We start from the raw sequence: 16,008 nt of genomic DNA, 5'->3' as shown, positions 1-16,008 counted from the left end.
GAACACAAAAAGTTGCTAAATAACATGAAGCCTCATTCAAGATAGTGAGGAGACATGTTCAGTCTACACTTTGACAGCAGAGCTCTCTTGTTCTAGAATGTTGGCTGCTGATTCCCTACACAAATTAGTTATGCAATCAGAACGAATACTAGAGATAATAAAACAAGAGGCAACATGCACAGAGAGCTCACCACATGCCAGGTTCAGTACTAAGAGCTTTATGTATGCTTTCCTTGGGGTATGTGTGTTATAACATCTTTCTCTGCACAATGTGTATATATACATATGCATATATACATATACATACATACATAAAGGTGTATGTATGTATGTAAAGGTGAATTCAGGTAGATAAATGTATATAACTATTTAATTCTAAGAGTCTATTCAGATCCTTTCAAAGCAAAGTAGTAAGCCAAACTCAAAGCCCCAACCTACAAATAAAGAAGAAACAGTCATTCTGGTGTTACAGTGATGCAATGCTAAAGATCCACATACGCAATCAAAACTCTTCAGAAAAAACAGTGTTCTGAAAGACCACTGAAATTTCAGGAGTGAGCCTACAAAATATGGACTCTCTGGAAGGGGCTGTTCTAACGGAATGTTAGAAGTAGGTTCAAAAAGGAGTTTCTGTTGTCCAGTAGCCTTGACAGTTCCTACAGAAACCCTAACTGTGAAAATGAAAATCCTAAGTTAAAATGAAATGTTAGGGTTGTCTTTCCAGAAGAGCAAACAATGTCTAACAAACGGGAAAGGTCAGCTGGGATGTGTGTGTGTGAGATTTAGAGGGTAGAGAAAACTGTTAGGACATGAAACGACTGACCACACAGAGACAAACAGCTGACGGGGACCCAGGCCGAGCAGAACATGCTACGTTGTCACTAGGCGAGGGGCGTACATACCAGTGCACAAGACAGCCCTCTCCCTGGAGGCGGCACTCGTGAATGAACTTAATACTTTCTCTGAAATGTCTTGTCCTGAGGGGAGAAAAAAAGAGAGAAGTGACATTTGTCTACTCAACACATGATGAGAAGAAAAACCCAGCTGAGGTTTGCTACAAAGGTCTCAGAGCCCCCACACTGCCACAGGTTACACTGGATGGGCAGGAGCCGCCTTGGCTTTAGAGTCCATCACACTCGACACCAAGGCCTGGGGAGGGCTTCCCATCTTCTGGGCTTTTCAGAATTTCTCTACAAGGGATTTCTGAAATACCCAGGTACCACTGAGTACGGTGGGGTGGTTTCTGCCCAGCTCCGGGGCCAGTCTGGACCCTTATGCTCTGGTGAGGGAGGTGCCCACATCGTGCAGGCATCCCAAGTCCTAAGAGCTAGGACTTCTGGCCCTGGCCGGTTGGCTCAGCGGTAGAGCGTAGGCCTGGCGTGCGGTGGACCTGGGTTCGATTCCCGGCAAGGGCACATAGGAGAAGTGCCCATTTGCTTCTCCACCCCCACCCCCCTCCTTCCTCTCTGTCTCTCTCTTCCCCTCCTGCAGCCAAGGCTCCATTGGAGCAGAGATGGCCCGGGCGCTGGGGATGGCTCCGGTCGCGGCAGAGCATCGCCCCCTGGTGGGCAGAGCGTCGCCCCTGGTGGGCGTGCTGGGTGGATCCCGGTTGGGCGCATGCGGGAGTCTGTCTGACTGTCTCTCCCCGTTTCCAGCTTCAGAAAAATACAAAAAAAAACAAAAAAAAAACTAGGACTTCTGACAGTCTGAGAAACCCAATGATACTCTCCCACACTGGCCTCCCTTGGCTTTGCTAGGTCCTGTCTGGTGTAGTTGAAGAGCCACGTGGAAACGGTAATTGTAGCTCCAATACCTGCTCAGGAGCTTAGTGGCTGTGGCACCTGGGGAAGTCACTTGGCTTATAAAATGGGAATAATGGTTTACATGCTAATATGCTTTATAGACTCTAAAGTCATCCATGATGATGAAGCCACAACCCTTACTTCTCCTGACCCTGAGCTTTGTCACCACCCTGCCTCCTGCCACTTGTTCATTCTGCATGTGTGTGCCACCTCCCAGCAGGTTCTGCACTGGCTGGTGGGCTAAGCATATTTACTCTGAGAGCACCTATGGAGTTACTAAATGCTTTTCAGATCCTCTACCTCTGAGAGGCTTCTAACACAGCAAAACATCTCAAGTTGTCCCTGGACTAAATTCATCTCCCTGTAAGCGCTAACGGAGTACTGACTACTTACCAGGAACCCTGCTAAGCTGCAATCGACTCAGAGATGAAGAAGAGGTAGCTCCCAACCACACAAACTAGGTCTACTGTCTCATGGAGGATGACAAGGCAAATGAATTTATTAAGAATGAAAATTTACGTGTGGCATAATAAACTCCGCCAGGTACCAACTGAAGAGGAAACTTGGTGACCCAAGTGCAGGTGCCCAGATGGACGAGGGCAGGCAGGCCATAGAGAAGCTGTGAGTGTGGATGCAGGCACACACGTTCCATAACCAAACATGCAGCATGACGCTACTATGCATGTCAAGTCCGAGAGGTCCAACTGAAGGACTTCAGACTCTCACCTCAAGTTTCTGATGATGAGAGCATCACAAGACATGCTTCTATGAAATTTCCCAGGGACAAACGCTTCCAGATATAAATGTACATATTGACTGATTACAACTCTATACCCAGAGACTGGGGTTGGTATAAAGCAGGTCGAAAAAGATTCCTGTTGTAATCCTGAAATCTGGTGTGTTAGTACTGAGAGAATCCTCAGAGCAGGGTGTGGAGTGGAAACCCATGGAAGCCAGGCAGTGAGACTATGTGGAGGGGTGTGGGCACAGGGGCAATGAGACTGTAGGAACCCAGTCCAAAGGCAAGGCTCAGCAGGCAGGGGTGAAGGCTCAGAGCTCAGTTTCCCGTCTCTCAAGCAAAACCCAGTCCAGGCTGTAGTAAACTCTTCTGATTCTGAAGTACTGGAACTGTGGAAGGAAATCTTCAGTTGTACTGATTTTATCTGGAGCAGCAAAGTGCCCAGTCCCTCCGAACATCCCGTCTTCTCTCCAGTGCTGGCCACAGAGAAGTATATATATAAAAAAAGCTTGCAGTGGGGACTTCTGAAAAAATTTCCCTTCCCGATGAAAGGAAAGCTACCTATCTCTTCCCCAGGCTTCCCGCCAGGGCACTGGGAGGGAGCACCTGCGTAGAGCTGTGCCAGACACCTGTCACCATAGAGGCCCCAGGGGGAAGGGCAACAGGACGGAAAGGTGACACCAGAGAGCTGCTGCCCAGGCCTGGGAGCACCCACCTCCACCCAGGCTTCCTGGTCAGGTGTTAAATAAAAGCCTTTATAACTTAAAACACTCTTAATCATATATTGTTACTTACAGCCAAATACAACCTTCCTAACATCAACAACTAATTCAAAAGTTTTACAAACACTGAGCCAGTTCTTCTGCCCGCCCGCACTCTGCCTCACAGTCTGTGTGGTGCAAGCTGCACTCCTCTGTAGGCTACTGCAGGGCAGGCAGGCCAGGGGAGCTGGGTCTGACGGTGGACCCAGGGCCCAGATGGGCGGGTGGCCTAGAACCCAGGACACCCCCAGCTGAAGGGTAGCCACTGAGCGCTACAGCGGGAGGGTGCACATCTTTGCCCATGAGCCACCACACCGGGTCATCCAAGGGCTCTGGAGAAGCCTCTTCATGCCGTGGCCCAGGCTCCCGCCTGTCCTCTGTGGGAGAGCTGCATCTTAGACAAGACAGGCAGGAAGGAGCAAGCTACCAGAAAAAGAAAAGCAAACCTAGGAATAAATGACAATTGCTTCAATAACTGAATAAAGCACAGACTGCCTCATAACTCGGTGAGGCCTCCCAGAATATAAAGTTATCAGTGCTCCAGCAGGCAGCAAGCCTCGGTGTCTCAGGGAACATGGTCAGTGCTTTGGTGTCTCCAAGATCTTGCAAAGATGACAAATGAATCCTTTTTCTGAAAATTTCAGAATGGGAACACCTTCTTATGTCCGATTTTTACACCTGCATGGCCCAAACTACATGCACAATGGAACCCAGGTCTTAAATATTGTGAGGTATACCTGGGTTCACGAGTCAGCCTTGTCATAGCTCAGAAGGAGAGTGTGAAGGGTGTGTGCGTGTGGTCAGTAGGGCAACCTTCAGGCTTACCAGAGCCCAGACAAGGTATGGGAAGGGGCCAAGGAGCTGAGGAAGTGTCCAACCCTGCCCCCACTAGACCTTATTCTTTCAGCTCTGTCTGCTTCAAGGGTTAAGTCCAGGGGAGAGCCATGTACAGCTCCGAGCAGCACGGCAGAGCCCCCGGGCACCTGTGCAAGGGCCGCCCACAGCCCTGGCCTGGGAGCACAATGATGCTGAGGAAGCATCATTATGGTGCCGCTCAGAGCCCTGCATAAAACTTGACTCATGAACACATTAGGCAGGAGGCCAAGCCTAGCAGACATTCCTAGAAATGCCTTTTCCAAGAAAAGCCGGAGGCAAGCGTGCTAACTACTGCTTTGGTGTGTTGCAGGAGTGGGGGGTTATTTCCAGGGAAGCTCATGACATAAGCGCAGCCCTGGTCATTAATCTCCCTCCTCCACAGTGGGAAATACCCACGACTCTGGTGCTGATATTGCTCAACCCCTCGATGGGAAGCAGAAGCCCAGCCTGAAGCCTCGTCCCACCACAGGCTGTTTCACAGGTTCCCTCCTGCTCTTCACTGTACCTTCCATAGGAAAGCCTGGGGAAGACGTTCTGTCCCTGCATAGCCAGCTGTGCTAACCAAAAGGCAAGCCCAACCCACAGGTGTTACACCCAAAGCTGCCTGCTGTTGACCCAGAGGGAACACCCTGGCCTGGACACAAGGGCACTTTACCAAGAGATGTCCTCCACGGGGGGGGGCTCAGCAAACCGCTGGGCCGCTGCCACTGCCGGGCCTCCGTCGTCTTCTTCCTCCTCAGTTTGTGCTAGGCCTCTTAGTGGACCGGTGCATCCCCAACCCCTCTCTTTCCCCACAGAGGCCAAAACAAGAGCCTGCCAGGTTTTTCTGACCTTCAGGGAGCTCACAGAAAGGATGGTGGATGGATTTCACAAAGCTACACCACTTAGGGTTCATTTTTTTGAAGCTGAATAATTTCTTCATACTTCAAGATAGCAAGACTTGACTGTTGTGATTCTTGCTGTGGGGTATGAGGCAGTCCTGTCCTGCTGAGGACTCCACTTTCATGAGCAAAAGCCCAAAGGTGTAGCCAAGCACCCGGAATGGCAGCTGGGCTTGCCCTCAACCAGCCGTACTGAGTGCAAAGCCACAGCGTCCAGGAAGCTTCACCTTCCCCTCAACAGAGCATGAACATATGTGTGTATGCACATGTACATGTGTACATGAAAGCAAAGGAGAAAAAACAGAAAGGCAAGCACCCTTCAATTTTTTTTGTCCTCAGAAAGGAATGGGTAAAAACCAACAACAACAAAATAGCAAATGGGGGAAGTGTTCTATCTGGCCCCAGGCACTGGAAGGTGAGCTTGGCTCAGAGAGCTGCTTCCTCCTGGGCAAAGTCAGTCCAGGAACTCTAGGTCCTGTCCGGCCCCTCTAGCTAGCACACTGACTCTGAGTCTCTTACCCAAGCAGGAAGGAACAGACTTCATTCACACAGACAATAGTAGGACTTCCTATCAGCACACAGCATTAAACACATAAAACTAATGCACATTTACATCAGTGATTCCCCAGCTTTTATATTTCCTATAAAGTCAACATTTCAAAAAAAGAGGGATGTGTATATATTTTTTCTTTCCTTTTAAAATTATTTTTATTATGAGTTTCAAGTGTATATTATAATTTGACATCTGTATGCATTATAAAGTGATCACCCTCCAAAAATCTAGTTATCATCCATCATATAACTGACCCCCTCCCCTATCCCATCCCATTGCTATCTGGTAACCACCAATCTGTTCTCTGTATCTATGAATTAGTTTTTTATTTTATTTGTCTTTTAGATTCCACATGAGTAAAATCATGTGGTATTTGTCTCTCTCTTATTTCACTTAGCATAATACACTATAGGTCCATCGATGTTTTCCCAAGTGGCAAGACTTCATTCTTTCTTTTTTTTTTTTTTTTTTTTTTTTTTTTTTTTTTTTTTTTTTTCATTTTTCTGAAGCTGGAAACAGGGAGAGACAGTCAGACAGACTCCCGCATGCGCCCGACCGGGATCCACCCGGCACGCCCACCATGGGGCGGCGCTCTGCCCACCAGGGGGCGATGCTCTGCCCATCCTGGGCGTCGCCATATTGCGACCAGAGCCACTCTAGCGCCTGGGGCAGAGGCCGAGGAGCCATCCCCAGCGCCCGGGCCATCTTTGCTCCAATGGAGCCTTGGCTGCGGGAGGGGAAGAGAGAGACAGAGAGGAAAGCGCGGCAGAGGGGTGGAGAAGCAAATGGGCGCTTCTCCTGTGTGCCCTGGCCGGGAATCGAACCCGGGTCCTCCGCACGCTAGGCCGACGCTCTACCGCTGAGCCAACCGGCCAGGGCTAGACTTCATTCTTTCTTATTGCTGAGTAACACTGCATTGTGTATAAATGCCACATCTTCTTTATCCTCTCATCTACTAATGGGCACTTGGGTTGCTTCCAAGTCTTGGGCTATTGCAGATAATGCTGCAATAAATATAGGGCTGCATATATTTTTTTTAACATTAGTATTTCATATTCTTTGGATAAACACCCTGAAAGTGAAATTGCTAGGTCATATGGTAGTTCTACTTAAAATTTTTTGAGGAACCTCTATATTGTGTTCTATAATGGCTACACTGATTTACAGTCTCACCAACAGCTCGCAAGGGTTCCCTTTTCTCCACATCCTCACCAGCACTTGTTGTTAATTGTATTATTGATAATAGCCATTCTAACAGGTGTAAGGTGGTAACTCATTGTGGTTCTGATTTGTGTTTCCCTAATAATTAGCGATGCTGAACACTTTTTATGTACCTATTAGCAACTTATATGTCTTCTTTGGAAAGATATTTATTCATATCCTCTGACCATTTTTCATTTAGGTTATTTGTACCTTACTTTTTTTTTTTTTTTTTTTTTGCATTTTTCTGAAGCTGGAAATGGGGAGAGACAGTCAGACAGACTCCCGCATGCGCCCGACCGGGATCCACCCGGCACGCCCACCATGGGGCGACGCTCTGCCCACCAGGGGGCGATGCTCTGCCCATCCTGGGGGTTGCCATGTTGCGACCAGAGCCACTCTAGCGCCTGAGGCAGAGGCCAAGGAGCCATCCCCAGCGCCCGGGCCATCTTTGCTCCAATGGAGCCTTGGCTGCGGGAGGGGAAGAGAGAGACAGAGAGGAAGGCGCGGCGGAGGGGTGGAGAAGCAAATGGGCGCTTCTCCTATGTGCCCTGGCCGGAATCGAACCCGGGTCCTCCGCACGCTAGGCCGACGCTCTACCGCTGAGCCAACTGGCCAGGGCTGTACCTTACTTTTTATACTGTGAGATAAAGTTATTTTAAAAGCAAACTAGGCCTGACCTGTGGTGGCACAGTGGATAAAGTGTCGACCTGGAAATGCTGAGGTCGCAGGTTCGAAACCCTGGGCTTGCCTGGTCAAGGCACATATGGGAGTTGATGCTTCCAGCTCCTCCCCCCCTTCTCTCTCTCTGTCTCTCCTCTCTCTCTCTTTGTCTCTCCCTCTCCTCTCTAAAATGAATAAATAAAAAAAAATTAAAACAGAAATTAAAAAAAAAAGCAAACTAAAACAAAACAAAACAAAAACAAAACCTCTCTACCACCTAGTACAAAATCATTTCACAAAGACTAGTGCAACACTAAGAAAACTAGGTGGATATAATCTAATTAAAAATAGTTCAAGTTAAATAAGGTAAGCCTTATGAAAAGCTCAATACACATTCTTCACATAGTTCTCATTTCTGTAGACTACAAAGTCCTTAGGAGCTGTGTGTAAGCATGTCTGTGTATGTTCACATGTGTATTCACACATGTGTGCACCTTTTTGGAAGGGCCGCTAAGAGCCACCTGGCTCTGATCTTGCAAACCACGTTTTAAATAATGCCAAATAGAGAACAACGTAAAAAGAGGGAGCAAAGAAGATATCAGCTAAACTACAGAAATATGCACAACAAGATAGAAAGGTGGAATAGGGCAAGGAAATTTTACTGGTATTTTAAAAATAAGCTCTCCATATTGCTAATGCCTCTTCTCACGAAAACCTCAAGGAATTTAGAGATCTGCTTGATCTCAAACCACTGAATGTCACAAAGCCTCTACTGTAATGATGCAATGCTGCTGACTCCACAGCCCAGACCACATTCCCCTGGACTTGGCAGCAGAAGGTAGAAAACAGTAATTATTCTCTTAAAAATGGCTAGGTACAAAACATGAATAAACATTAAAATAAAAATGAACAAAACAAGCTACTATACATCTAACCACCCATTCTCAAAGTACATTAATACTCCTAACTTGAATACACCTGAAGATATAATTTTATTTTTGGAGATGCTTAGTGTTCATAAAGAAAAACACTTTTACTTATCTCACGTCATACTATAAGAATTGTGTGAGATACAAGTACTTTACAGTGAGAGAAGTTAGCTTAAAATAACCTGCCTAAGAAAGGAGAGGAAGAAAGCAAGGGCAAATATTTCCAAAGCCTTAATTCACCAACCCAACTAACATCTGCCATTTGGGGAACACGCAGTGTGTGCGCTGGATACAAACTCGAGGACATCTTTAGTTGTGACAGATCATGCGAAACGTGACAGCCTAGTACGAGGGGGTTACTATGACTAGAAGAACTTAAACTTTCATATTTCCTGACTTTTACAGGGCAAGGTGGTTGGGGAAACTGAGCTGAAATTTTAGGTGTTAGTATTATCTCAGATGGTGTCTGCACATTGAGTTCCTGGAAGATGAGATGGGGAGTTGATATTAAGTCCAAGGCTGAAGCCTGACCTTTCTGGGCAGTTAGTCTGCAGCAACTAAATGCCAAGTGCAAGCAGCTAGTTTCAAAAGGTCACAAACCTCTTAGTAAGCATAACTAGCCAGAAGAATTCTATGGTATAAAAATTTGTGGGTAAAGGTTTAGGATATAGAACCTTAAGCTATATCCAAGGTTATAAATAATTTTAAAAATCAACAGTTAAGTTTAAAACAATAAAGAATACAGTTTTATAGAATTTATTTTGTCACTAAATATAGGAACTCTCAGGCATCAGAAATTACAACTGGCTAGACTAAACAACTACTAGTTCTAACTGGGTAACCCAGAGTACATTTTCCAAGTGACAGATATGGTCCCTTTCACTTTTATTAGCAAGAGCATTAAGAGTATATACCTTTTGACCACCCACATTGGTTGATGATGGAGAAATGAAGGTTCATTTCAGCCTTCATATGCTCCTAATATTTACAGACAGCACGAAATGAGGTAGGTCATATAAACATAGTCAAACGTTCTGCCTGCAAACATTAGGTTAACAGTCTGATTTACTATGGAAACACGCTCACCTATTAGAAAGCATGTTATGCTTTTCAATGAAACGTTTATAATAGGCATAGAGAAACTCAAGCTATTTTATAGGCTGGCTCATTCAATATACAAGCACACTCAGAGTTCAAACTTAACTCCATTATCTCCATATCACTTCAGTAGAGCAAGAAATAGTTATATAAGTATGACTCCCAGCAGCATGCCAGTTTTTCTGCCTGTTGATGACTTCCTTTCCCAAATGAAACAGAGGTCATACTCTCGTAAGACTTCATGCCAAATAGCAGCGTGGTGCGTTCTCTGCACAGTTCTTTTGTTAGCCCTGGACACGGATGCTGCAATCACTCCTTATTGAAAACTGGTATCCCATACCACACTTAAAAGAAAGGGTTCAAAAGGCAAACCACATATTTTTACATCACTGTACACATTTGGGACATGTGAGAATTAATTCAACTCTTACAGGTTAGTCCTTTGGCCCTAAGGTGACTGTATCTGGGCTGATTTCGCCCGAAGATCTGAAATGAGACACTGGAATTTGGAGAAGCCGCTGCCATACCCTCTTCCACATAAGCACATCTTCCAAGTGAAGCAGGCTTCCTGAGCACAAAAACTTATTTTCAACTCCCTTTTCTGTAAGTCTCAAGATATAGTAATATACTCGTAGTTTTAAAAGTGCTTAGAGTTTATAGAAAACACTTTCATATACATGATCTCATCTCCAAAAATTCTAAAGGCAGGCCTTATTTTCAGATGAAAGAATTGAGGTATGGATGGGGTAATGAATACGACTTACCCAGTGAAGACAAAACTGGTTTTAAATTTGAGTTATCTAATTCTAGGTCTACTGCTTATTTGTCTATATAGTGCAGGGACACTCAACAGTCAGTCTACACTTGGTTAAGTCAGAACTTTGTCTTTACTTGGCTCCAAGCTAAGCTAAATCTTGGGGCAGCTTAAGTACAGATGGTGGTCATCTGCTCTGACAACAAATCCCAAAATGTGTTATACAGTCTGATTCTTCCAGAGTCAAAGTGCCAATCAGGGTATTGACAATTTCAACATCATGTTAGAATCTCAGGTTGAGATAAGAGTAAAGCAACCATTCTAAAAATAGCTACCAAAACACAGGCAGAAGATCGCTGCGGCCTTCAGAGAAAGGCAGTGGCTCACTTCCTTCCGTACACACCATGCCCTTCCAACCACTTCTGTTTCCTGACACGACTAGTAACCAAGGAAGTTCTCTAAAGCTTCTTCTCCTTCCAGACCTAAGCTACTATTGTTTTTCTGAGTGACTGCAGTAGAAGCCTTCCTCTTGCAGTCTTAAAGGTTGACCTTTCCTGTGAAATATGGAGTCACTGTGAAAACACAAGCCTGGGTGGAACGTATTTTTCCCCACTGCCAACCAGCCTCTGCCCTTTCCTGATCTAGCTCTATGCCACCCGTCCCCTCATCTAGCCCCTTCATTCTTCCTCACATCAAACTATCTGAATCCAGGCCCATTTTTTTTTCTTTTCTGTCAAACAGGAAGACCCCATAAAATTATTGTATAACCTATGATCTCTTCTCTGCAGCAGTGAAAATTCATGGTTGGCTAATGTTCCAATTTGACAGCTTCCAGAGAGGCTGGATAGTTGGAATACCGCATATAAGATTGCATGGTCTGCACTTCTGATATGTAAATTTTGTAGGCAATAGAACTTGAGAATCATGAAGGATGAATCCTGACAAGCCTATGGACTTCCAAATTCACAAACACCACCATAGCTTATGACTTCCCTGATGAAAAGCAGTAATACATAATGCTACGAGGATCATGGTATCTGACCTCCAATGGCAGCACATGGCCAGCCTGTGAAGCAGAGTGGACACTGAATGGCTGCTGACTCGACTTCTGCCCCCAGCTTCTCAGCCTGCATGGTTCAAATTCAGGCTTCAGTAAAACATTAATCTACATGGTCTTTCTGGGTCACGTCTTCAAACTGAAGGGTGTGAATGTTAGAGCTGTCACTGCTGTGGGCCTCTGGAGACCTGTCCCCCACGCTGCAAAAGCCCAATCTTATGGGTCTCCACATGACTGCTGTGATCTGGGAAAGATAGCAATTACAAATTTATCTTTCTAGGGACAAAATGGTGTCAAAGGTGTATTCAGTTGGAAAGAAAGAGAGGACTGGACTTCCCCAAACCAGAAAAATCTATTCACTCAACCCAGACAGGTTTTAAAGATAAGCTGTTCCACAAAGAGGCCACTCACCACATGTGGCTGTTGAGTACTTGAAATAAAGTTGATCCAAACTGAGATGCGCTGTTTAACTGTTAAAAAAGCTACCTGACTTTTCATTCTTTTTCATATGAAAAAAGGATGCAAAATGTCTCGTTAAAAAAAAAATGAGCACATGGTTGACATGATAGTATTTTGAATATATTCAGTTAAATAATACATATTACTAAAATTATTCCCATCTCTTTCTTTTTTACCTTTTTCAATGTGCCTCCTAGGGAATTTAAAGTTACATGAGGACATGCATTTGTGGCTCATATTCTACTTCTGTCAGACAGTGCTGTTTTAGCTAAAACCTAACAGCTTCTCCTTGGCTGGGTAGATCAGCTGGTTAGTGCTATTCCGACACACCCTGGTTGCAGGTTCCATCCTCAGTCAGGACACATACAAGAACCCGACAGTGAATGCAAACATAATTGGAACAACAAATCGATGTTTGTCTCTCTCTCTCTCTCTCTCCCCTTTCTTCTTTCTCTCTGTCTAAAAGCAATCAATAAAATATTTAAAATATAAAAAAAATTAAAAAGAAAAACCTAACACTTTCTTTAAGGGTTTGTTTTGGAGAAAGGGTGAATATGTCAAAAAGTTTGGCCTGAGGTACTCTTTATAAAATTAGACTCTTACAGACACTCACCAGTTAGTGGAGAAGGACTGGTGAGCAAGAAGCAGGCCCCCAGCTAAGCTCTGCCCAAGTGGCAGCACAAACTTTTGTGGGCCTCATGGCCCCCCCGGAAGGCAGCGGTGGAGCATGGCAGCAAGGGTCCCCCTGACCCCTTGACTTCACTCTACTTAGTTTGTTAGAGACCTTCGTTCATTATTAAATCTCCAAATAATACAGAAAAACAACAACAAAGCAAAACAAAAAAACTTACAGGTTTTGAGATGGTGAATCCGCTGCTGGAATGCACAGGTATTTAACCCCCTATAGAATGATAAAAGAATAAAATAAAAAGATGAGACCCAGTATAGAAAAATATTTAAAGGAACTATTTACTTGGTCAAAAATCAAATCAAATCAAATAAAAAGCAGAAGTTTTTCACCCATCTTTTGTTGCCAAGGAACTGGGGAAAACTCCTTAATTAGGTTCCTGGTTATGTTCCATGATCACATGTACAAGCATTCATGCTCTAGTCTGGAAACAGCTTGTAGACAGGACACAAAAAAGTAAAATAACTAAGTACTTTCCAGTAAGTGTTAAGTTTCAAAACTATCACTTTAGAAGCTTATTCACATTTTTTTGCTATTTCATTTAGGACCACTGTTAGTAAAAATTATAATATTATGATGCAAGACAAATAAGATTTATAGTATTACATTACAGTTTTCTATACCAAATTTTAGTATGCGGAGATTACAATTTCACTGACACACTTGATAGGAGCTTCAACACATTGGAAATAATGTGATTTTGCTTCTTTTCCAGAAAAGAGTTTATTTATTAAACTGAAAGGCTTAAAAAACTGAACAGTTTGAAAAACAGCAAACTTCAAATAGTTCTCTATGAACAAAAATCTATAAAAATTTTTATGTTAAGTTCATGCTGCACAAAAATCATGTTAAATTTGTTTTATTAAAAACATGATTGTTTCTTCTTCAAAGGGACTTAAAAGTATAGTTTAAAAAGTCTTCAATGTCAAGTAAAACTACAAAATCTAGAAATCTCAGCAACCTTTGCAAAAGAAAATGGATTCATAAAGACTTAGATGGACCATTTTTAAAACCCTCCTCTCTTGGTAGACGAATGTCAAACAATCCTGCCACCATGTAATGGATAAGAAATGTGTGTGAGAACACATCAGAAACTAGAACAATCACCAACCTATGAGAGTAAGAGGAGGGCAGATGTACAGCATAGTGACGTACGCAACCATAGGTTCCTCAGCAGACAGAATCATAAAATGTCTTTTAGAAATTTGAAAATTTTGCAGTTGATCACTAAAGTTCTACTATTAACTTCTGTCAAGAGGAATATCTGTGCTGTATTTACTCATGTAGTCTTGTAAGGAATATCTAAATCTGTGGTTCCCCCAAACTCTGTCACAGGTTCATATGGGTGTTCTCTCCTATGGTGAACCCCAATGTCCCAATACATGACCCACACAAACTACACTACTCAGCCTCCTTTGCTATTAGGGTGCAGATGCGAGACTGGATTTCAGTACCTGACACACCAACAGCAGCAGATTTGGAAACCTGGCAAAGAAGAGTGAGATGGTACAGAGAACCTGTCTGGCAGGCAGGTACAGACAGACGGTGGCAAAGGCAGCAGCAGACCTCACCAAGATGGTTGTATGGTGTGGTCTGGGTGTTGCTCCTGGAACTTCAGCTAAAACCCTGTTTCTCCAGAGATTATCAGCTCTCAATACACCCCTTACTGCTGACAGTGGTGTAGACGAAATCTGTTGTCATTATGACGGGCCAGAAAAAAATTTTTTTTTCCTATTTAGTTCACACACACGCGCGCGTATATAGATATAGATATATACATATATTTTCAGCTTTGAGCCAATCATTTCATCTCCCAACAAAAGATCCTTTGGATTGTGAAGAAGATACGTTTTACCGCTGCTTATCCAGATGGGAACATTTCACATGAGATCACACGGGCGTTCATATGCCAAGGATAAAAATTAAGGATCAGCTGCTAGCAGAAGAAAGTGAAGCAGCAGATTCTTCCTCTTTCAAGTTTTGCTTCATCATTCGTAACTGCCCCCTTCTGTCTCTGCCCTCGTTTTCCCTGGATTCTGGGTGCCATGCTCTGTGGGAAGCACTGAGGCAGTTGTCTGAAGTTCTCAAGCACCTCCAAACTCAGGTAGTAGAGCAGTGATTTTATTTTACTTTATTTTATTAAATGAGATGTGGGGAGGCAGAAAGACAGACTACTGCATGTGCCCTGGCCAGGATCCACCTCGCAAGCCCTCTACCTGGGTGATGCTCTCTGCCCACCTAGGGCAGCTGCTCCATTGCTTGGCAACCAAGATATTTTAGTGTCTGAGGTGAGGCTATGGAGCCATCCTCAGTGCCCAGGGCCAACTTTGCTCGAACCATTTGAGCTATGGCTGCACGAGGGGGAGAGGGAGAGAAGGGGTAAGAATGGAGAAGCAGATGGTCACTTCTCCTGTGTGCCCTGACCAGGAATCAAACCCGGAACTTTCACACACCAGTTGACACTCTACCACTGAGCAAACCAGCCAGAGCTAGAGCAATGATTTAAAGGGAAAGAAAATGGAAAAGGAAAATACAGTGTAAAAAAAGGTTACTTTACTCCTTTGCTCCAAACAGGCTTGTTGGTGTAGAAACATAGTCTGATCCAGTTCTGACAGCCACCACTGAAATGACTCACTTTTTTCATTTACTCTTAAGTGAAAGTTGTCCATAGATTAGGCCCAGAGCTTGTGAAATCCCTTCCTCCCGGACACTTCCTCCAACCTCTTTCAGAATGATACCTCCAGGGGGATGAGAGGGCTTTCAGGTCTTCACCTTCCCTTCCATTGTGATCATCAGTCTGAGCAACATAAATTAATCAAGGACGCTGAGGTGATCTCCTCTAGGACAGAATAGAAATTCCTGCTTGTCATACAGGCTGACTTAACAGCCATTTAATTCTAGCAGGATCTAAAGTCAGCCCAGCCCATATACTGGGAGGAAAGAGAAAAAAAAAAGAATAAGAAAAGGAAGAGACTGGCCAGAAGGGAAGGCAAAAAAACTCTTAGCTTATTAAGAGCATTCACGATAATTGTCAACAGCAGTGTGATTGCAAAGCATTGTGCATTCTTCAGGCATCAATGTGACCCTAAATGGAATCACATTCCCCTCTGTGGTGCCTGGTGCACAAAAGAAAAGCAGGCCAGCCCCAGAAGTAGAAGAAACTACAAAAATGGCAGAGGAGACTTCCTCTCTTCCTGAGCTACAGAGGGTGAGCAGGCAACTTTGGTCCATGGTGGGCCCCTCACCTTCACTAGCTGGGATCGGTGTGTGGCATCTACGGCTTCCTTTCTGTGAGCCTTCTAAGCTTCTAAGGAACAGAGTAGCTCCTAGCCACAAGTTTGGGGATCCCGAACGATTATGCAGGGCAGAAAAAAGATCATGTCCTCTCAAAGATATGACACTAACCTTCTTTGAAATGGTGCCTAGTACGGAGTTGGTAGGCACTCCCTAAATGTATACTGAATGATGAGAACAAGATGAAAAACAATGAGCATAAAGATCACAACACAAGACTAGAGCAAGGGAAGAGAAATATTGTCAAGTGCCCA

General features: G+C 44.3%; 1 protein-coding gene across 4 annotated transcripts in view; it reads right to left on the bottom strand.

The window, feature by feature from the left end:
• DUSP22 (dual specificity phosphatase 22) overlaps positions 1-16,008 on the bottom strand; it is a 75,379-nt gene that overhangs the window by 21,763 nt on the left and 37,608 nt on the right. For all 4 annotated transcript variants that reach the window (XM_066376899.1, XM_066376901.1, XM_066376900.1 and 1 more), the window contains exons 4-5: positions 12,624-12,673; positions 903-977 (exon numbers count right to left, since the gene is read on the bottom strand). In XM_066376899.1, the coding sequence (XP_066232996.1) occupies positions 903-977; positions 12,624-12,673 (125 nt within the window). The remainder of the gene's footprint in view (positions 1-902; positions 978-12,623; positions 12,674-16,008) is intronic.

This window comes from Saccopteryx leptura, chromosome 3 (genome assembly GCF_036850995.1).
Source record: "Saccopteryx leptura isolate mSacLep1 chromosome 3, mSacLep1_pri_phased_curated, whole genome shotgun sequence".
Classification (NCBI taxonomy): domain Eukaryota; kingdom Metazoa; phylum Chordata; class Mammalia; order Chiroptera; family Emballonuridae; genus Saccopteryx; species Saccopteryx leptura.
The sequence above is the reverse complement of the archived record's forward strand: the minus strand, read 5'-3'. Positions and strand labels throughout refer to the sequence as shown.